This window comes from Corythoichthys intestinalis, chromosome 14, assembly GCF_030265065.1.
Source record: "Corythoichthys intestinalis isolate RoL2023-P3 chromosome 14, ASM3026506v1, whole genome shotgun sequence".
NCBI lineage: Eukaryota > Metazoa > Chordata > Actinopteri > Syngnathiformes > Syngnathidae > Corythoichthys > Corythoichthys intestinalis.
In genome coordinates this window covers 49,947,417-49,970,276 of record NC_080408.1, presented here as the reverse complement: position 1 = coordinate 49,970,276, position 22,860 = coordinate 49,947,417, and the positions used below count along the sequence as shown (strand labels likewise).

General features: G+C 39.6%; 1 protein-coding gene across 1 annotated transcript in view; it reads right to left on the bottom strand.

Annotated features, from left to right (window-relative positions):
• Positions 1–10,441: 10,441 nt before the first annotated feature.
• Positions 10,442–22,860, bottom strand: part of gpc1b (glypican 1b) — a 225,226-nt gene continuing 212,807 nt past the window's right edge. Inside the window, exon 10 of the mRNA XM_057858322.1 lies at positions 10,442–21,769. Coding sequence (XP_057714305.1) covers positions 21,558–21,769 — 212 coding nt within the window. The 3' untranslated portion in view covers positions 10,442–21,557. The remainder of the gene's footprint in view (positions 21,770–22,860) is intronic.

Sequence of the window (22,860 nt, the reverse complement as noted above, 5' to 3'; positions counted from 1 at the left end):
TCCGGAGTGACCATCGTTTTTCACTTGATCACTGAGCCCTCTGAGGGTCCATCTCACCAAGTTCACTTCGCTGTTTTGGGAATTGGAACGGCCCTTAAGATGGCGGCGGGGATTCCCCCGGGGGGCGGTGGCTAGGGCAAGTGAGCGAGGGCTCATTTAAACCGCGATTGAAACGCAGCCTATGTTGTGGATGATGATTGTCTGCAATTGGTCCCAGGTTCACTTATCTGTCCAATCCAGTAATTAGAATGTTGACCTACCCAAACACACTGGGAGGAGTAGGACCACGGATGAGGGTGCGGAGGTTTTCTGACACATGCACTTGAACTGGGTGTGGATTAACTGTGCATGGAGTACATTTAACTCTGCCAGGGGTGTTTGTGTTCAATTCCCTTAATTGACACCGCTCTGAGAGCGGTCTTAACACTGCAGTGTTAAAACAACACCCAAATCAACACCGATCAACTCAAAAAAATTTACACCCAAAAATTAACTCTACAGCTTTTGCAGTGAACTTGAATAGCTGTGAACAGTGTGGACAGTGACACTAGGGACGAACAGAATACCTTTTTTTTTTTTCTTTTTTTTTTAAATTAAAAACTCTTTTAATTTAAAAAACAACAAATGATTCACAGTACAGGTAGACACTGGATTACGACATACTCGACTTTATGACGCCAGAGTCTAGTTTTGTCTCCCGTCCTTTATTATTTTAAGTCGCGTAAACAGTACTGAGTTTCCGTTGCCGTTCTTCATGTCAGGATCCCCTCCTCCGCCAGCAGTGTCGCCGCCATCCTGCAGTTCCTTTTGGCTGGTGTAGGTACACTATCTGCTCGAGGTGCACAATCTGCTCGGGGGGCCTACGCCTGCTGATGACGTCACAACAACGCTGGAGTAGCATTCGGGGAAGGTGGGAAGTCGGACTTTTCCAACCTCCGACCAAGAAAAATTAATTACAACGCCACAGGAACTGGGAGATCCTAGTCGAAAAGTCGGGGGAAAAAGTACCACTTCACGAGTTGCTTTAATCTGACGTCACTAGACAAAATGGCACTCAAGACAACGTATTGATGACACAATAATGAAGTTAAATTGTTTGTTTGAGGCGCCATGTTTTTTTTTTTCTCATACAGTAAACTAGCTTAAATCATTTTCCCCCAAAACGGATAAATACATTCTTTTTTAATTGTTTCAATGTCCCAAAGACGTATTTACTAGGGGTGTCAAACGATTAAAATTTTTAATCGAGTTAATTACAGCTTAAAAATTAATTAATCGTAATTAATCGCAATTAATTGCAATTCAAACCATCTATAAAATATGCCATATTTTTCTGTAAATTCCATTGTTGGAATGGAAAGATGAGACACAAGATGGATATATACATTCAACATACGGTGCATAAGTACTGTATTTCTTTATTATAAAAATAAATCAACAAGATGGCATTGCCATTATTAACATTCTGTTAAAGCAATCCATGGATAGAAAGACTTGTAGTTCTTAAAAGATAAATGTTAGTACAAGTTATAGAAATTTTATATTAAAACCCCTCTTCATGTTTTCGTTTTAATAAAATTTGTAAAAATTTTCAATCAAAAAATAAACTAGTAGTCCGCCATTGTTGATGTCAATAATTACTCACACAATGCTGAAGCCTATAAAATCAGTCGCACCCAAGCGCCAGCAGAGGGCGACAAAACTCCGAAAAACACAACAAGTACACATTTCACTGTGCTGTCATTTTAATCTGTTTGAGCGGGGCATTTGTGCGTTAATTGCGTCAAATATTTTATCGTGATTAATTTAAAAAAATAATTACCGTCCGTTGACGCGATACTTTTGACAGCCCTAGTATTTATATGTCTTTTACATTTTTTTTGGTGTTTTTTTCTCTGGGTCGAGATTCAATTTAGCTCCAAAGCACAAAGCTGAAAATCCATTTTAAAGCAATAAAACTGGCCACTGGAGGGCAGTAGCGCATTTGGTAAGACCCGCAACCCTATTCAATGGCAACAAACGGCCAAGCCGCAAAGCCGGGGCGCCAGTGTAAGATGACCAGGTGGCGGACAACCGAGCAGAACAACTGGTAGGACGCCCGGGATGCCAGGCGCTGGACGACCGAGCAGAACGACTGGGACCACTAGATGCCGTTGAGTCCGTGCTACTCACGAGCAGAGCCCGCAGAGACTCAAAAAAATTCATCTTTTTGAGACATGCAACGATGAGGGAAAAGTTTAACCAGCTGTCGTGGCCACAATAGCGTCATCTTTCAGTTAGTTATGTGTAAATAAATTGTTACTTTTCTATCAAAAGCTCTATTTGTCTTGTTGTTTCTGTTATTTTGTAAAAGGAAAACATTATTCAGATGTTTGGGATGTCAAAAATACACTAGCTGTGTTAAAGTCAGTTATGTTTGAAATGTATGCTTTCACAAAAAGCTCAATTTCTCCATTTTTTTCATCAGAAATTGAAAAATTGTTCAAACTAAGCTATTTTCTAATGCTGATTTCTAAAGAATGGAAAAAGATATGACAAAGATAGACTTACTTTTTTTTCTGCTGAAGAAAGAGTCTAATCTTTCTCTTGGTGGGTTCCATGTTTATATAGCAATAGAACAGAATTTTCTGTGGGCCTTGCAAAATCAGTCAAAATTCAGTAAAACGGCTGGGAGCGAAGGGCCTTGCTCTGGTGAAAATGGTCGGGAGTAAATGAATGAATTGATATTTTTTATATTGCCTTTTAGCAAGGATGTAACTAAAGAAGGCAGTTGCAGTGTGTCTAATTTATCTTAACTGTAATTTTCCCTCCACTTTTCGATCGCTTATGAAAAGAGAGGTTTGCTGGAAGTCGATATCTTTAAATGGCCAAAATAAAAAAACAACTAATTGTGGCTATGAACCATCATTATTGTTTACATTCGCTTGAAACGCTTTGAGGTCGCAACTGGGACCATCCGAGTGGGATAAGAGCGACTTCCCACCTTCCTCAAATGCAGCAAAAGTGTTCGAGTTGGTTTTTCTATTGTGTCAATAATGGACGATTTATATGAAGAAAATTTTCATTATTAAAACAAAGGAACATACAACATCAGTCTTGTGGCCTATACTACGAACGGAGTTCAACCTCCCCAGAAGTAATCCAGTTTACCAGCGGGTAACCGGAGTTGACAAAACCTGGTTGTCGAACCTGTGTCAACCCAGTCAGAGTTACTGCGCGTTCACATAAAAGGGGGTGGAGACCAGAGTCAAACACTACTTGTGACGATGGCATGGGCACCGTACTTCATGGAGGAGGAATGCGCGATGATCATGTGGAGTTATGAAGAATTAAAATCCACCCTCACGCGAAAAATCCAACAACGCTTCGTAGAGTAGAGCGCGACGGGTCTGTTGACAGCAAATTTACAGATCGTGTGATTTGTGAATGCGTCAATATGCCAGTTCACTTATGTCCATGCAAAGAAATAAAGCCTGCTGTCAGGACAATAAAATAAGATTTGGTACGTTAATAGTAAGAAATAACCTATCGCGCATCACCACATGAAGCAGGATGATTGTGACTGTATCAATACGTATGTCCTATTTTTTTTAGTTCGGGCCTAAAAAATCCAGCCCGACCCGACCCGAGCCCTATCAATTAACTTGATTTGCAGAGCCAAGCCCGACCCCCACCCCCCAAAATTTTATGTTATATTTGTGAGGACTCAGGAAAAGAAGGAAATGCGGGGATGCCATGCGTTGTTGCGTAAATTAAAGCCCGTCTTTTGTAACAAATTTTCACTGTTAAAGAAAACTAAGAGGCATATTCAATAAACATTTATATCTATTATATAACAGTGGATTTGACATTTAATTTAATTAAAAAAAAAAAAAAACCGCAAGTTTTCTCAATGTTTAAATAGTCTACATATTTCTATGATTATTATAAATGCATTTACACAACGAAATAACGCTGGAAAAGTTTGTTAAATATATTTCTTGTATGAGAGCAAAGCTCCCCATTCGTTTACATTCAGCGATTTCAACAATCAATTTGAAGCGTTTCCATACCCCACTCCGAATCGCACGGCATACAGTGTTCTTACGCAGATATTCAGCATCACCGATGGAATGCATATATTGTCCCTGGCGAAAGAGCACATGGTTAGGCACACAATCTGCACGATTGTGAGGGCCTGACTTCGGCGGGTTGCATTAGTGACGTCCGCCTCGATCAGTTGGCACAGGTAAAGAATTCCCTCAGCTGAAAATCTATATCTTTCATGGAGAACATCTTCCGGGCGCCTTCCTGGCGGTCTCCAAAAACCCGTGCCCTCCGAAGAGAGCCCCCCACAATCCTCGCGCCAATGTCGTATGGGTCGTCCAGGTACGCTGTCATTGTCCGGTGGACACGTCCGCGGAGGAGTGCTGTTTAAATATAGCGTAGTTAATTCGAATTCTTGGCTTAAGCAAGATCTAACTCTGAGACGACCAGGTTTGGCGTGTGGTGTGTGTTGCCATGGCAACACTTCTCGGTTCCAACATATCCACCTTTCGTAGACTCGCTTAGCTGCAAACTTGGGTCGCACGTGATGAAGTTACTCTCGAAGTTACCCTGCTAAGCCAGAAAACCGGCTTCGTAGTATAGGCCACTGATGTCAAAAGCAAGCAAGCAAAAAAACTAAACAAAACATAAGACATTAAAGGGGTTGAGATTGACACAGGGTTAAAAGCCAGGGAATAAAACTGATTTTGTTTTTAAAAAACAAACAAACAAACAAAAAAAAAAAACTAGTTTTAGAGATGGACAGTGGTGGACCCTGATATTTAATGTCCTATAACATGAGACAGCTGTGCACACACGTTTGCTCTTTTTTTTAACTTTGAGAGAGGCGAGTCTGGCCACCTGAGCTGCCATGATATCACTCCCTGTAGCCCTGGAGCCTGCACACTTAAATTTATCATGGATGGCAATTGATAATACTGTACACACCCTCTAAATAATAAGTTGAATGAGTACTAGCCCAACTTGATTGAAAATAGATCTTAATTTATACTAGAGACGCAAATGGCACCCTGTAAAAATAAATCAAAGACCCTTACATATTTATGCACACGCACACAAGGCTCTTGGCTTAAGGCAGGTGTCCCCAACCTTATATGCACCACGGACCGGTGTGATTTGGGTCTTTTTTTCACGGACCAGTGTCCTGTCAAATTTTGCACCCTTATAAAATTTTGCTCCCAAAGCTTTTGTGGCGGTGAAAAAAGCTCTCTTTTTTATTCAGTTGGACTCTCAATGTTATCCAGTGGTGCTAAAAAACTATTTACATCATAAACATACATGTGCAACACGGAAATGGCGTAAATTAATGCTTAACGACACGGCGAAGTCGTGAAGTGAGAGGGCTACGTGCAGTTGTTGTGTGCACATGTCAAACGTAAGTTAATATTTCTTTAAAGAAAGTTTGTAGTGTGCACTTTGGAATCGCTGCATTCACGGTCCTTTTTAACATTACGCGCATGCCAACTTTGTCAGAACACCGGCATTGTGCGGCAGAAAAATACAACAAATATAAAATAGCATTTGTTTTTAGCCCCGTCGTGTTAAGTGCAGGGAAAAAATACAACTCACCCACTGAATCAGTGGGAGGCTTGAGTTTGTTTCGTTGAGACGAGATGGTCCCGAGATGGGAGAGTGAGAGAAGCTAGCATCACAAATACACGATGTTGGAAATTGTAGCACAGTTTTCAGCGCGCTCCTAGCGATGTCAGGATATTCCGAAATGACTTTAATCCAGAACTTCGGTAGAGTTGTTGTCTCAAATGTACGTTTAAGGTCGCCGTGATTTGCGATCTCTACAAGCTGATATTCCTGTTGCACAGACATGCTCCAATCACTTGGTTTATTCACATACGGGTCACAAATTCACTCCTTCGCAGTTCGTGGGTCTTTAGTGATTGGGAAGTAGCATAAATTTTGTTTTCTTCGAGGTTGTAGGCACATCTTCTGGCTCGTCAGGTTCCCTTTTCCCCATAAAAAGTCTGTCCAAAGACGTCTGTTATTCAGTCATTCTAGTGTGGGGGCTAATTATTTCCGGGAAGAAATGTGATTGGCGACGACCGACGCCATACGTTATTATCGAGTCCAAGCGCGCATAGATATACAAAACGAGATTTGGTGCTAACATCCCAATCAATGCATTTCTATGATGACCTCCTATCCTGTAGTTGTATATCTAGAGTAGACAGGGATATTGGTGTGTTAAGCGGCACAGGCCAAAGTCAATTGGCCAGAATGCAGTCGTTAATAAATTATTTATTATTTCTGCGCGGCCCGGTACCAAATGCACCACGGACCGGTACCGGTCTGCGGCCCGGTCGTTGGGGACCCCTGGCTTAAGGCACTGACGTAATACACTATGTTAAGGTCCCTAACGAACTGTTTTTCCATTTGATTGTTTGTTGGTTTAAACATATCTACAGTGCTGCTCGAAAGTTTGTGAACCCCACAGCGATGGTCAGATTTTTTGTAAAAAAAACTAAAATAACCTTATTAAATGTTAAGTTATACCAGTACTTCTCAAATGGTGGGGCGCGCCCCCCCAGGGGGGCGCAGAGCGATGCCAGGGGGGGCGCGAGTGACCTCGGGGAACATGCTTTTTTATTTTTATTTTTTGCCGTACTAGAATAAAGTGTACTTGCACATCCACTCCGTGGGTGGCAGTGGCGCTCTCATTTTCAAAGTGCGTGCAGTATTTTTGAAGTAAGCAAGAGCACACGGAAGAGACTCATGCAGAGCTGGACTCACGCAGCGACCCACTGTCTTTCTCACGTGTCCGGCCGAGAAGTGCCGTTTTCGGCTTGGGATCGTCACGACCACCGCCCTCACCTACGGTTCTCCCTCGGCCGCCGAGAATGCGCTTTTTTCGGGCCGTTTGCCTTTGACTTTTAATATAGTGGGAAATGAGGAAAGACCACTGTTTACTGAGTCTAAAAATGATTATAGCGGAGAAGCCAAATCAGTTAAGACGCCACTTAAAGACATTAGACCTCAATCTCATTGATAAGCCGCTTGATTGTTTTTCAGCGAAAATGTGCCGAATATTGCCAATTGTCACAATCGTCCCGCTTTGTCAGTGTTATATCAGTAAACCAGTGAGCACTGTGGTGAATCAGCGAAAATAAAAACTTTCCTTCTGTCCAGAGACCTTTTTCCCCCCTTCTATTCAGTTTTGTTTTTTTTCGGTCAAATTTTTTGGCATGTTGTCCTGAAGAGTAAATGTTTATAATCAATTTGAATTTGTTATTATTTACTGATTTTATTACATTTTATTTTTCAGTATGAAATGGTCAAAAATGTACCTTGAGTGTATTTTTACAGTTTGGATGTGACTTTTTTTTTTTTTTTTTTTTTTAACATCAGGCAAATTGATGCGCATTAAGTCTTTTCTGTTACAAGCAACACAATGTTAAAAAAGTTATACTTTATTATAAGTTGATCTATGTTACTTTTTTTCTTTAATAGAAAAAAAAAGGACACAATGTTAGGCTGAGGCGTACTTATAATAGTAATATAGACGAATGATACTATTTACAGTGGCGGCAGAGAGTTTGGGGGGCGCGAAACATTTACGTCTTCCTTGGGGGGGCGTAACAGAAAATAATTGAGAAGCACTGAGTTATACCCAAATCCACAATACTGACATTCCAAATAATGGACTGAAACAAAAGAAATAGTTATATTGTCATTCTTTATTTAACAAAAGTGGTTGATTTAAGAAAAACTCAGATATCATGTGTGCAAAAGTATGTGAACCCCTTCAGTTAATAGGATATTGCGCCTCCTTTTGCAGAGATTACCTCAACCAAACGGTTTCTGTAGTGACTAATCAGCCTCTCACATCTACTTTGGGGGATTTTTGCCCATTCTTCCTTGCAGAACGCAGTCAGTTGAGAGAGGTTTGATGGGCGTCTGGCATGAACTGCTCGCTTCAGGTCCCGCCACAGCATTTCAATGGGATTTAGGTCAGGACTTTGACTGGGCCAGTCCAGAACACGAATCTTCTTCTTTTTCAGCCATTCCTTGGTTGTATTGCTGGAATGCTTTGGATCATTATCATGTTGCATGATCCACCTTCTGCCAAGCTTTAACTTCAAAACAGATGGCGTCAGGTTATGTTCTAGGATTTGAAAATATTCCTCAGAATTCATGATTCCCTGGACTATGTGGAGTTGTCCAGGTCCTGAGGATGAAAAGCAAGCCCAGATCTTGACATTCCCACCTCCATGCTTCACTGTTGGGAGAAGGTTCTTTTGGTGGTATGCAGTGTTGACTTTTCGCCAGACATGGCGGTTTTGGTTGTGACCAAACAGTTCAATTTTGCACCTACATCAGTTGATGAAAACTCTTTTTAATTTAGTCTCGACAACACAACTGTTACAAAAACCAAAAAAAACTACTGAATTGATTGATTAGGAAATCAGGTTGAAATAATAGAAAATTCCAAAATGTTGAGGGGGTTCACAAACTTTTGAGCAGCACTGTATCTATCTATCTATATATATCTATATATTTATATATATATATATCTATGGCCTAGAGGTATTTCATTCATATACTTATTCAATATATTTAGTGAGACTCAATATTTATTTTTCATTACACAAGGGGACTAAGACAACCAATAATAAATCAATCATAACACGTGTTCCGACACACGAACGGAACCATCGCAGAGGCACACTGCACTACTAGTACAAAAGAGGCATTCGTTTGGACCACATGCGTTGTGATAATCCAAAATTTCCACTAGATGGCGGTGCATTGCAGGCATTATTGTGGCAGGTATCAACAGAACGCTGTCACTTGTACAGCGAATGCTACAAGGTCAGGTGAAACCATACATACGCTTAAGAGTCCTAAAGAATCCTGCTGATGCAAACCCAATTAGGAGAACTGATTTACTTGTCTATATAGTTAAACATGGAAAGAATTCCTTGCTCATTTATATTCTGTTTACCAAGTTTGTTCATTTTTTTCTCCCTTCAAATTTATTGTTAAAAGATTGATGATAAATTTATGTAGTGAGTCATTATTGGAGGGAAAAGCCTTTACAGTATGAAAGCAGGATGCCAAAATAGCCTGTTATCAGCACTGAACTGAATATACTGTACATGTTTGGGGAGTTTAATCCACTTTCTGTCGTGTAGATCCTCATTGGGGTCATGGGTAGGCTGGACCTTTTCCCAAAAGACTTCGGTCAATAGGTGGGATCCACCCCGGGCTGGTTACGAAATTATTTACACCTATGGTAAGGATTTCGGACCGATGGCAGCCATGTGGGATTGTATTCTGGAGCTATGCAAAAAGTTATCTTTAGGAATGTAAACAATAACGTGCTTTTGCTTTGAGCATTGTTAGACACCCATTTTGATGCTGCTGCTGAAATAGCTGTTTTTGAAAGAGAAGTCATGCAATTTCATTTAGTTTCCATTTGGTATATGATGACTTTAAACATTTTAGGCATATTTTTGAAGTATGGTTAGAAAGGAGGTTTTCCCCTTTTCAATTTGATGTTTTTCCTTTCCAGATTTTTTTTTCACTCTCTAATTACAAACATATATTTTTGTTTTAACCATTTAGAACTTACCATGCCATACCAAAATAAGTTAAGCGATTAAGTCCAGAACATACTGTATACCTGGGGTAGCTACCTTCAATCAGCTGTAGAGTCGCTATTTCTGGGAATGTTTAGAAAGGGGTTTCAGTTCTGTGAATGGTTTGAAAAGACATTTAAATTGATGTATTACATGATGGGTTTTTGATGAAAAAAGACATTTGGTCCAAAATACCTACCTATGGGTCTTCAACAAAATGAAGATTCATGTTTTGGGAATTCGGGAGGAAAACTGTCATGTCCATGTCATAATTATGACGGTCTCATGACAGTCTTATGACACCGCTGTCAAATAAAATGTTACCTGTTAACCCAAATAAATCAACAAATAAACCGCACTGAACTATAAGCCACATGATTCAAAATAAGGGAGAAAAAAAACGTAGCGGCCTACATCGTGGTCTTTCACTTTACGCGGTTGGATCTCGTCGCCCCCATCAACAGCAATAATTGTATCTCAAACGCTCATGTGTCACATATCAACTGTTCAGGCCATAAGGAGTCTTAGATTGTCACTCTCCATATCTAAGCAGCTGAACAGGTTAAGTTAAAAAAAAAAAAAAGTTAGAAAAATTGCACAATTTTATAATCTCATTTAACATTTTTTTTTAAATTTAATAATTGATCGTTTGGAGTAACAAAAAAAACTTGAGAATTAGTTTAATGATGAAAATTTGACATTGTTTTTTATTTTGGTTAAGATTATGAAACGATCTGTTCTGTCCTGAAATTGGTCGATTGTAGTCTGATCTGGATGATATGTCCATTTTATATATCCCATGAGCATAATGGTTTACCCACACTTGTGGCAGATTGACTTGAAAGAAACAGGACACAAACAAATTGAAAATCTTATGTTTATAACTGACAATTTTGAAGATTTTAGATACAACAGCAAACAAGACATCTGAATTGTTGTTTTTCAACCTCTTTCCAACATTTCTCCCGACCACAGATTTCCATCAACAACCGAACAAAAAGCTAGCTTAAAAAAAATAAGGAAGCCAAACATGTTGTTGATATTTCTCAAATTTGAACTTGAGCGGGGCATGTATGGCAATTGATTGGAGATCAGCATGAAAGCACAAACCTTACTCTCAGTTTGTGTTTTAACCATATAGACATTAAAGGGGAAGTTCAGAATGTTTGATTTTAGGCTTAATCTTTGAGTTAACGGGGGTTTATTTGGTCTGTAGAGTTGATGTCAACAAATTCCGTGCAGTTTATCAGGTATTTCTCAGTTTCAGGGCTCCAGAGTGGCTAAGCTCGTGAGAGTCAATGGTACAATCTCAGCATGCCAATATAAAACGATATTAAAAGATCCAAGATAGTCAAATAAATTCGAAATGCAGATCATTGTTTGAAATACCCATGTGGCCAAAACAATGTCACACACTAAACGGCCGTAATTCATTTCATTCTGCGGGACTATTTTTTCAAAAATGCGCCCACAATAGAGAGGAGTGCTCGGCCACTCATGCTTATGCTGCATTTCAGGAAGGTAGGAAGTCAGTCTTATCCCACTCGGATAGTACCAGTTGTGACCTCATAGCATTCCGAGCGAATGCAAACAGCACTGATGGCTGATCGCGTCAAGTTGTTTTTTATTTTGGCCATCAAAAGACATTTTGACCTAACTTCTCGGAAGTGAGCAAATAGTGGAGGAAAAAACAACAGCTAAGGTAATTAGCACACACTGTAAACTGCCTTCTTTAGTTTTACTATTGACAGTCTGCTTTTTCGACAGGCAGCGCCATTTTGTCGCGTGACGTCAGATTGAAGCAACTCGTGATGTGTGGGTACTTTTGTTTCGACTAGGATCTCCCAGTTTGAGTTACGTTCCAATGATATGCTTCTATGTCGGAGGTTGGAAAATCCAACTTCCCACCTTCCTCGAAAACATGCAACATGGTGAGATGTGCATTTAGATGCTATGGAAACCGACAAAAGAAATGGGCAAAAGAAAGTTTCCACAAATTCCCTAAGAAGACCAAAGAACAATAAAACCTGCAGAGCTTCTGGATTACAAATGTTGCTGTTCAATTATTGACATGCAATGGTAAGTTTCAGTATGTTTTTCCTGAAAACATAGCCAACGCTACTGAGTACATAGTCATCGGTGAATTTTATGCATGCATATGTTGCTTTTTATTGGCATGCTAATATGTACCATTGCCTCACGCTAGCTTAGCCACTCGAGAGCCTGAACAGTATGGCGCTGAAAGTCACTCACAGCAAGGGGTGCTGAGGATCTCTTTTAGTTTTTCCCCATCCAAAAGCAGCCGTTTGGGTCCAAATGTGTCATGCTTCCAAGTTTTCTCCATAATGGCAGTAGACACGCATGCTGGATAGTTTGTGTACTACTTCTAGGGTACTACAAAGAAAGCGTTCTATTTCACCTGTGGTGTTTGTTGGAGTTTCTGGCTGTGGCCATTCGCATGACACTCTGTGATACATGCTACATGGAGTTTTTGGATCGAAAAGAGGTAAGTACGCGATAATATCTCGTTAAAATCATAACATTTTTAATTATGCTCTCGCGTGCTCTCACCTCCATTTAGGGTTTTGCTGTTTATTTATTTATTTTTTTTCAAATTGCCCTCCTGTTCAAATTTTTTTTCCACCAGAAAATGGAGATTTTAAGCTTTCCAATGATGTATCACACATGCATATTGGATAATTTTGAAATTTGGCCAAATTGTGGGTCTCAGAGCGGAACTTCAAGTCACCTGAGTGTTTTCCGCCATAAAACATTGGTAGTGTATCAAATACTTGTTCTCCCCACTGTATACACACATATATATATACACACACATGTATATTTATGCACACACACACACACACACATATATATATACATATATAATACACAAATTTCAGACAAAGTGATATCGGCATGGTATCGGCCGATACTGCACGGCCGTGTATTGGTATTGGGGCCAAAAAATGGTATCAGTGCAACACTAATTAAAACCCTGCTAACATGAATATTAAGCCTAATGTCAAAAATTCTGAACTTCCCCTTTAACAGTCCACGCTCATTTGCATACAGTTCACACATCCTCATATCAATAGTCACTTCGGGAGGGTGTTGACTTTGCATATTGATCACCCCTTGTCTTTGTGCAGACGACACTTGTTGGCCTCCTAAAAAGTGCAGGTTTATTCATTCATTCATTGAACAAAAAAGGGGTAGGGGCTTTGACTAGAATTAAAAACGAGAAAGGAAGTAAAGCAGGTGAAAAAAAAATTGAGTGCTCAAGCTGTGAAGTTCTAAGTGTAACGATGGATGGAAGTGGTATTTGAATTGGAATGTCACCATCACAGCTGGAGTCCCTTCGCATTCATTATAAGGACAAATGTGTAATTTCACATTCTGTTTCTGAGTCTTTTGAAGGACTATGAAAATTTACACCCCTACGGCGTTCCTTTTCATTTGTTTTGGAACGTGATCCTCACATTTTTTTTAAATGACAAACTTGACCTCCACATTGGAACAAAGTGACAAAGGCAGTCGAAGGTAGAAGTGATTTAAAAATGCCAACATACACATACACACATCTGTGCAGCACAACACACTGGCAACACATTCTGTTGCATTAGCTAAAATTTAAACGAGCTTGGGAAAGTTGGACAGAATTCCCGACATATTAACACGGATCTGCAGTAACATAGACACAATTGCTTTATTATTAATTTATCCTAAAAATGACCCTAAAAGTTTACTTTTGTTGTTGTTTTTTTTTGGTCTGTTAAGACAATGCTTCCTGATGGCATTTATTTAAACTAGGGGAGGGAACCTCTGGGTACCTTACAATATGATACGATTTGGGATACAAGGCTCATGATGGTGATGATCTCATGATATGGTGATGCAAAAATTACCGATACATGGGTCAGGAGATCATTCTAGGATAATCTACAAAACAAGTAATAAACCGGAAAACAAGCACTTTCTATTCTTCTGCTGTGAATTTGAATGTATTTATCACTAGTAGATGTGCAATCTGTTTGAACTGGGAGGATTGGCAGCGAATACATTCATTCGCTGCTATCACTCCCAGTTCAAACAGATTGGACATCTATGGCCGTCAGTGGCAACCAATGCCGGGCAATGAATTAATTTTGAGGCATTTCATGTCATTTCCTCCTGATTTTAGATCACTTCCTTTTCATTTTGGGACAATTGCAGGTCACTTCCTTTTGATTTTGTGTGATTAAAAAGGAAGTGACTCAAGAAATTCCCCAAATAAATAGGAGGTGACTTAACCCAATATTTCTGTATGTAGCACATTTGATACACTTAAAATTTCATGATTTTGAGACTAGTTCAGAGTTTTGACATTTCTTTTTGAAAAAAAAAAAAATGATGGATGCAAGTCAACACATGAATCTGCAGTTTCCATGAAAAAAACAAACAGGATATAGCAAGGGTTATAGATATCTGAGCGCTTATTACACATATTTCTTTTGACTTTTCATTTTACAAATTTGAAGAAAAGGTTTCATTAGGACCTTATTTTTCAAATTTTGGGATTCTCTGATAATTGCTTCATATTGCTGGCATTAAATCAACAGGAATCGGATTTTTGGCTTTTTTATTTTATTCATTAGTGCAAAATATCCAAATAACAACCTCACTTTATTTCATTTAAAAAAAGATATGGCTCTCTATATTAAATCTTTATCAAAGTCAAAACTAGGGCTTTTCTGTGTGGGGATACAGATCTTAGCCCAGCCCAAGTATGGGACAATTTCAGATCATTTGGGACACTTGACCTGCTTAAATCAGATTATTTGGGAACATTTGGGGGACGTGTCCAGGTCATATCAGGTCATTTGGGGACATTTAGAGGGCCTGTCCTAGTCATTTCTGTTCATTCCCTGTTGATCTGGGACATTTTTCTTTTGCCATTGAAAATGAATGGGTAATTTGAATGTCCATGGCCATCAATGGCATTAAGACTTAAAATTGCATCAATGGAATCCAAGTACATTGGTATCAATAGAATCGACAAACATGGCCATCAATGGCAATAAACAAAGTAAATGCCATTGATGCTAAATGGGAAATTTGGACGTCCGTGACCGTCAATGGCATTGACATCCATATGCGTCAATGGAGTCCAAGTACATCGGCATCAAAGGCTCTAAAAACATTGCACAGTGGTACCTCTATTTATGAACGTCTATACATAATTTTACAATACAAATTTCAGGATACGAAAGGCAAAACTACAGTATGGCTAGTACTCGCAGCTCCAGTTTACTGTATGTAACATACTTGCATTATATAATATTTAAGTCTGAATTTTTGAGGGCTTAGAACGGAACATTTATGTGGAAAACGCGTCTCTACTTACAGAATTTTCAAGTTACGAAAGTACTTCCAGACCCAATTCATTTTGTAAGTAGACGCACCACTGTATTTGTGTTCCAAATTTATGTTTTTGTTGAAATATTATTTTTTTTTAAACCCCTTGGCATATTGTACTTCGCATTATTATTATTTTGTGTTAATATTTGTAATTTTTGTTGTTGCTGCTATGTCTGCCTTATTCTAGTGAATTGTTGTTGTGTTGTTAAATAATAATAAAAAAAAAACCAACAGGAAGGAACCTTTAAATGCCCTAAAATTAACAGGAAGTGACCTGTAAATGCCCAAAAAAAGACTGTGAATGCTCTGGTTTCAGTGCCATTGATGGCGCTAGAATTCCAATCCAGTCTATATACGGCAGCCAATGAGCTAACATGGACCCTATTCTAATGTAATGTATTTTGGTAGCTACCTGTTGGTTCTTTTTTTGTTTTGTTTTAAAACAGTGACACCTTTTTAAAACAATATATCAATTCTTAGCGGGAGCATATCGATAATCTTTTGGGCTTCAAAGTATCGCGATCTACTGTATCATTTTCTGACATATATTCACACCCCTAATTTAAACAATACAAATATGCATTTCTACACTTTAGTATCTATGAGCTTGTGGCCTTGTGAGTGACAAAAAAGTAAAAAAATGAGAGTGTAGACTGTTATAGGCTCAGGATAACATTTGACTATTAATGATCTAAAGTAGTAACATACTTTATTTTGGTGTGGGAAAATACAGTATGGAGTTCTTTATATTGTTCTTCCACACAGTATGGTGGTGCCTAGTTTATCAAATTAATTTATGCCAATATTTTTAAAACAAGACTCAATGAAAATGGCAACACTGTATGCCACTCGTCCCACAAATGCACATTCTTTGCACCTACCTATCCTTTAAAAGGGAAAGAAATATATTGAACATATATTGGCATGAAGCATTGTCACATCAAATAAATAATCTGTCAATAACAAATTTCCACGATGTCTTGTTTCATGTCTGCTTTATAGTTGATTGTCCCAGTGTGCTATTGAAGTAATGGTGCAGTTAGAAAAAATTAAAAGCATCCTCCGTCTCATCTGTTCCATATTTCAGCAAAGCATATCATCAGTACACCTATTACAATACAGTGAACTGTCGTATAGTAGTTAGCTGGGATTGGCTCCAGCACCCCCGTGACCCTCATGAGGATAATCGGCTTGGAAAATGAATGAATGAATCGCCCCATATTTGCAATTTTTGCAGGGTGGCAAAGGGTAGTTGTTAGTTGGAGTTGGGGCAACCTATGTGGCGCCATTTGATTAAAAATAATTAATAAAGCTTTTTGGTGCCAAGAACTTATATTGTGAGTTGAGGAGCTTCATTCAGGCAAACAATAGTGTTTTGCCACCATCATGGGGCCGTGGAAAAGTTTAAGTAAGGAGACTGGTTAGGACAAGTGTAGCGCATTGGTGCCAGCTTGAAGCCAATTGGCGGCATGTAATTAGTGCTGCAAAGATAATTCGATAAACTCGAGCAATCGATTAGAAAAAAAAGATTCAAATTAAATTTTGCTGCTTCGAGTATTCGTTTCATTAAAGTGGCATTGTAATGGTTTACTTTGAAAGTGTTCTCATTTATTTTTAATGACTTGGGTGGATACACTGCCGTCTTGTCTGCCTCATTCACATGGGTGAATCCAGCTGCTCACTGTTAAGAACAACATTAGCTTTTGTTTGAGCTAAAGTTTTTTTTTAATGCATTGGCAATTTAGTTTATAGGTATATTTAGCGTTTTTTGTGGGAATATGTGTCTGAGACATTTGTTAAGAGCACTGTAAAAAGTAACGTTAGCATTTAATAGCATTTAAGCTAGCGGAATTTTGCTATGCAAGTTAGCCAATTATTCTTTTGTTGTACATAGATCCTCATTTATTTACTTTTTATACTGTTTGCGGCTGAGCTTAGGTATTTTAATTTTTCATGTTCCTTATCCGATTACTCGATTATTCGAACTAACCAGTTCATCGATTAATCGACTACTATAATAATTGATAGCTGCAGCCCTACATGTAATGACATAAAAGTAGTTCGTTACTGTGCTTAAGTACATTTTTGTGCATTTGTACTTTACTTGAGTACAAATATGAAGTGGTACTTTTTACTTTAACTTGACTAAATTTCGCAGCACGTATCTGTAATTTTACTCCACTACTTTTCAAATTGTTGCCTGATTTACTCGTTACTTTTGTTTGTTGTTTTTTTTTCCTCATTTTGAATTGCTCTTTCCGTTTTAATCGATAAGCCCCGTGCAGCTGTACCATAATTGAGCACTACCTCTAGTGCAATATGAGATATACAAGCAAGATTAGGCAGGTGAAAAAGATAGTGACCAACAGCGAGCAGCGCACCTTCAGATGGTTGGGTTCTGCACACTCTTGTACAGTAGGTAGGGGTTTGCACAAGACTAGAGCACGAATTATTTCGGGAAATACAGCGGGTCACAGGACAGGACTAATAATCAACGGGAGCGGGAACACCTAAATAGGTTATAATTTTCACTTGGGTTAAAAAAACCTAGAAGACTGAAGCATCCAGTTTTGTAGTTGTATTTTTATTGGCCAACACTGTCTCGAATTGCGTTGGCACATCAAAAGAACTACACATTCCAATATCCTAAGTTCCCAATGCTTTGACTTCCGGCTACTATATTTGTGCGGACTCAACATGGCGAACAGTTGAGGTGAAAACCTGAATAGAGAACAAAAGACAAAAATCGGAAATACTGCCCATCAGTTAAACTGGAGGAGGAAGGTCCAAGTTATAAGAAAATTTTTTGAGATTGAAATGGCAGGGTGCCACTCCAAAATAAATGGCGTGTCAAAAAATTTATGGGTCTAGTAGTAGGGACTCGGGGATGAGTAGTGTCAATTTGATTTTAAACTGCATTAAACACAGTACATAATCTAAAAAAAATCCAGTGACTTTCCTGATGACCAAATTAAAGGTGTTTAACAACAAAAAAACAGAAAAAGAAAAAACAGGAGTGGGAGTCATTTTGACTGGGAACGGGACGGGATGGGATTTACTTTTTGACTCAACCTTGGGATTGGGATGGAATGGGAGTTTTTCTCTGTGCTGCGACAAACTAATGTGCCGTGGGAGATCGTAAGATGTGCCGTGAGAATTTTTTTTTCTCCACGTTGTCGGGCGGAGTTGCAGTAAGAAGAAAGGAGTGGTGAGAAGTTTTCGGTAGTGTGCAGATGAGGGAGGTATGGCTCGTTTCATGTTCAAGAACTGCTCGAATTTCTTGCCATCAGCCACCTAGCTGTCCACGACAATGTGGACCCCAGAACGTCTACTGTAAATTATTTGATTGGTCATGTCAAGTGTCGATGTACAGTACACGAAAGTGTCCTTTCAATTTTACCCATATGTGACGATCGTCAATCCCCCCCCGTGTTTTATTCCAACACATTGTCCAGGACAGTAAGGTGGCTGATGGTTAGAAATCCGAGCAGTTCTTGAACGCCACACGAGCAGCTATCCAACAGCACCATGGTGCCAAGCAAGCTTAAACGTCATCTCCAAACGAAACACCCGTCGCTTCAAAACAAGTCAATGGATTATTTTTTGTTTATTTTTTGTTCGCCTAAGGTCCCCTTGTATGATAATTCTGAGCTATTCAAGTCTAACTGCTATAAAAGTTAAAAACAAAGAGAGACTAAGAGGTGTTGAAGAAGAGCTTTGTGTGTGTCTTTCTTCAATTCCTGACTGTATATCGGTTTTGTGTTCATCTTAACAGGCTCAGGTTTCACACTGAGTAAGAGTAACTATTGGGAAGTTATTTTATATTTAAATCTACTGAACAGAAAGTAATTTTGGAACATTTTTGGTTTGTGGTGTACCGTGAGATTTTTTCCAATGTGAAAATGTTCCGTGACTCAGAAAGTTTGAAAAACACTGCTCTAGTATGCACCTGACCGTTGCTTGTCATTAAGCTAAGTTTTGAGCATGTTAAGCTTGCGTTTACAGTGCAGTCAATTTTATTGCTTGTATATTTTTTCCATTCTGCACAGTTTTAAATAAAATTGAGCGGTCAATGAATTATCTGGTTCTTTCTTTGCATATTGGCTCAGATTTCATATATCACATTTTTGCATCGGGAGAAAGTATTTTTTTCTTTGATACTTGTACTTTTACTAAAGTAATTTTTTGCCCCTGTAGCTGTACTTTTACCTAAGTAAAAGTAATTAAGTAAAAGTAAAAAAGTGAGTACTTCATCCACCACTGTTGAACCTTGGTTGAAGTAAGCTGAGGAGCTTCGTTAAGACAAACATAGAAATTTGCTGCTACCTTGCAGACTCCTTGGGGGGGTGCATAATTTACTTGTCAGGGATTGGTATCAAGTCCTTTAATAAATGTTGCCCATTTGGCAGCCACTGTAGCCTGAACATCCTGAATGGGGAATTCCCCCCTTCTGTGGTCCCTTCTCAAGGTCCCGAAGGTTGGATTTTGAGTTTTTCCTTCTCTGAGAGGTTTGGATGTGGGATGTCATAATTTTCGTCAACTGTGGGCCTGATGCCCTTTGAGACTGTTGCAATAAAGGGCTATATAAATAAATGTGACTTGACTTGAGACACGTGGGGGCGGGATGATGTATTAGTGTAAAAAAAAAAGAGGAAAAAAACCCTTCAGATATATAGAAAAATAATGTCATTCGTTTGTGCTCATTTGTGCTGCTATCGCTTTTGAGATATTAACAGTTCTTTTATAGGTCAATCGGAGGTCATTCAGCCTTCCATTTTGATTAAAAATGGCTAAAAATGGAGTCAAATATTTGTGCTATGTTTGTGCTGTAAAAATTTCAATTGTGCTGCTGTCATTTTTCGATATTAAGATATGGCGGAAAACACAGACAATGCTGAAAAAAAAGCAGTCTCTGCTCTTGCACCCCTCTTTAAACTACTAACTAACTACTAAATAATAACTAACTTGAGAGAGTTGGTATGTCTTGTCAGGTGCGACGGAGTCGCTGCAATTGACGCCATCACTCAAAATTAATATCAATAAAACGATTGCACAAACAAAATTTTTACAACACAAATGTAGCATAAACGAATGGCACCATTTCAGGTCCATCTTGCAACAAATGAGGGGCTGAGTGATGTCATCACTCGAAATTAATATCTCAAAAACGATAGCAGCACAAACGAAAATTTGTACAGCACAAACATACACCTGACACCATTTTTATTAAAAAACAAAACAAAATCGGGGGCTGGTTGACCTCTGATTGACCTATAAAAGAATTATTACTATCTCAAAAGCAATAGCAGCACAAACTGAACATTTTTTTCAGGCCAAACGAGCACAAACCTATGACAATTTTTCTAAAAATTTGCAGGTGATTGGGGGCTAACTGCACAGAGGTGCAGTTTAGGACTAACTTTTTTAGAATTCACCAACATTAAAGAACTCTCCCGAACTTGCTGAATATGCTGCACATTTATGGAACAAGACAGGCCATCCTACCCTAACACTGTGTTCCCAATAAAATCTGACACACAGTGACGTGCATTGCCTCAATTGTAAGAGATAAAAGAACAAAGGATGGAGTCCAGGCCATATGAATTGAGGAATGAGGGGAATTGGCAGAGACTTTTGAGGACATGTGAAAAAATAATTACTTCAAATCAATGAAATTACAAACTAGACTATATTTTTGGTTGCTATTTAGATTGAATGACACAATGGCAAATGGGTGTGTGAAAAGGTGAAAATACGGTTAGAATGGGTCTTCGTCTTTGGATGCACTTTGGAGTTGTGCCCTGCAGCAACATGACCACAGTGCACCTGCTTCTGCTCTGATCGTCAAAATTCTGACCTACAAAATCTGTTTGGACGGGGGGCAGCATTTTGCCGTCATTTGAGACCTGACCCAAGGGTGGGGGTCTTTAAAGAGATCACGGGCGCTGAGATCCAGTTTCTCCCTCTTTGAATGATCATGCCAGTATTAATCATAGCTATTTGTACTTCTGGCATGTTTGGAAAAGTGCTGATATCGAGCCTTGCTGCGTCTATTGTTTGACATTAGGGCGTGATTAAACCACTCTGGGAACTATAGTAGGTTATTGACAAATAAATAATACTATCAAAGTACTCTGCCATTGAAGGAGGACTAAGAAATGCATTAATGAGAGTGTCTTCCTCTCCTTATAGAGTGTTAGTGTTACACGTCTTGTCGGTACACGCCAGATCTCCAATAACTCAAAACACCAAAAACATTAAAATATAACACAATCAGCTCTAATAGTGTTATATTATAGCAAGAGCGTAAAGACAAGAGCGCATGTATACTTGTAATCCCATTTTTCTTCTCATCCGAACCCATAAGAAAGTTTGTCCAAGTTCTTTATATGAAGTGTAGTTTTTGGCAGAGTAACTAACACCCAAACCGCTTGTCTCCTCCCCCTCCTTTTAGAACCCTCATTGAGCCCGAACCCAGTCCCAACCACAGTTCCAGCTGGCCTCGCTCTTCGATGCCCATTACCGCAGCCGCAGCAGCAATACGAGCAGCGAAATCAAATAGGTGACGATGCAGGGTAGGTTCTGACTGACTGAGTCTTTCACCACCTTCTTGTTTTCAGGAAGGTAAGGGTAAACGGGTCGTTCGGTCATGGAGCTGCGAAAGTGAGGGCCCCGGGAACACACCTCGTCGTTGCAAATTTCGCCACTTCCAGAACCGCTGGAATCATCACCTGTGGACGGAAGATCACAACATGAGCCTGGTGGAACGTGGAAACCTGTAATCATTTGATATTTGCATAGGCCTAATGTTTGTACATCTGAGGAAACATCTCGGACATCTAGACCATTGTTTAGGGACATCGGTAACGTTCTAGTCTTATTAACACTTATTAATTCTTATTAACTCTTATTATTGCTTATTACTAGGACCTTAATCTAAAGTGTTACCGGGACGTCATTTTACATTGATCAGGGCACCCTTGTTTTCCGTCAACTGTAGGCTTGTGAAAACCTTAGGCCAAAAACCGATTATCCATCCAATCATTATCTACTTCTTAATCACGGGTCGGGTCACGGGGGCAGTAGCTTTTTGCCTGGCTCTGCCAGACTATTCTCCCTGTATTTTTCAAACACTGAGAGAAATAGTCTGAGAACCATCCCATTAACTGCCTTTCGAGCAGGTACAAAATCAATCGACAAATCAGATTCGTTTATTTGCGTGACATGTTCTTCACGAGCAATGTCACTCTTGCGCGTCGAAAGTCGTCTCTTCAACAACACAGATGGTGAACGGAAGAGCCGAGAATATGTTCCAATCCACGGTAAAATCAGTTTTAAATTACCAAAAACACATCGGCATGAGTCATTGACAACAGTCTGTCTCGCGCTAGCCATGTCGAATAAACTCCGCTCTCTTTTACTTCCACGCGCAAGTCCCTCGTGCTGCCCTTGCCATTTTACTAACGTCACGTCTGCCCGTCGCTGATTGGTCCACTCCGCTGTCTGTTTGCTGTGGCTTGCTCCGCCCAGGAAATTGTATCCGCGTGAATGATGGCCAGACTCAATAGCTGGAACAGCGGTGAGCCTGGTGTACCAGGCAAGTAGCTTTAGCAGGAAGCCCAGACTTCCCTCGCCCCAGCTACTTCAACCAACTCTTCCGGCCTGATCCCAAAGCGTTCCCAGGCCAGGGGCCTCCTGCCGGTGGGACATGACCAGAATACCTCTCCAAGGAGGTGTCCAGGAGGAATCTGAACCAGATGCCCGAGCCACCTCAGGTGGCTTCGCGCAACGTGGAGGAGTAGTGGCTTCACCCTGAGCCCCT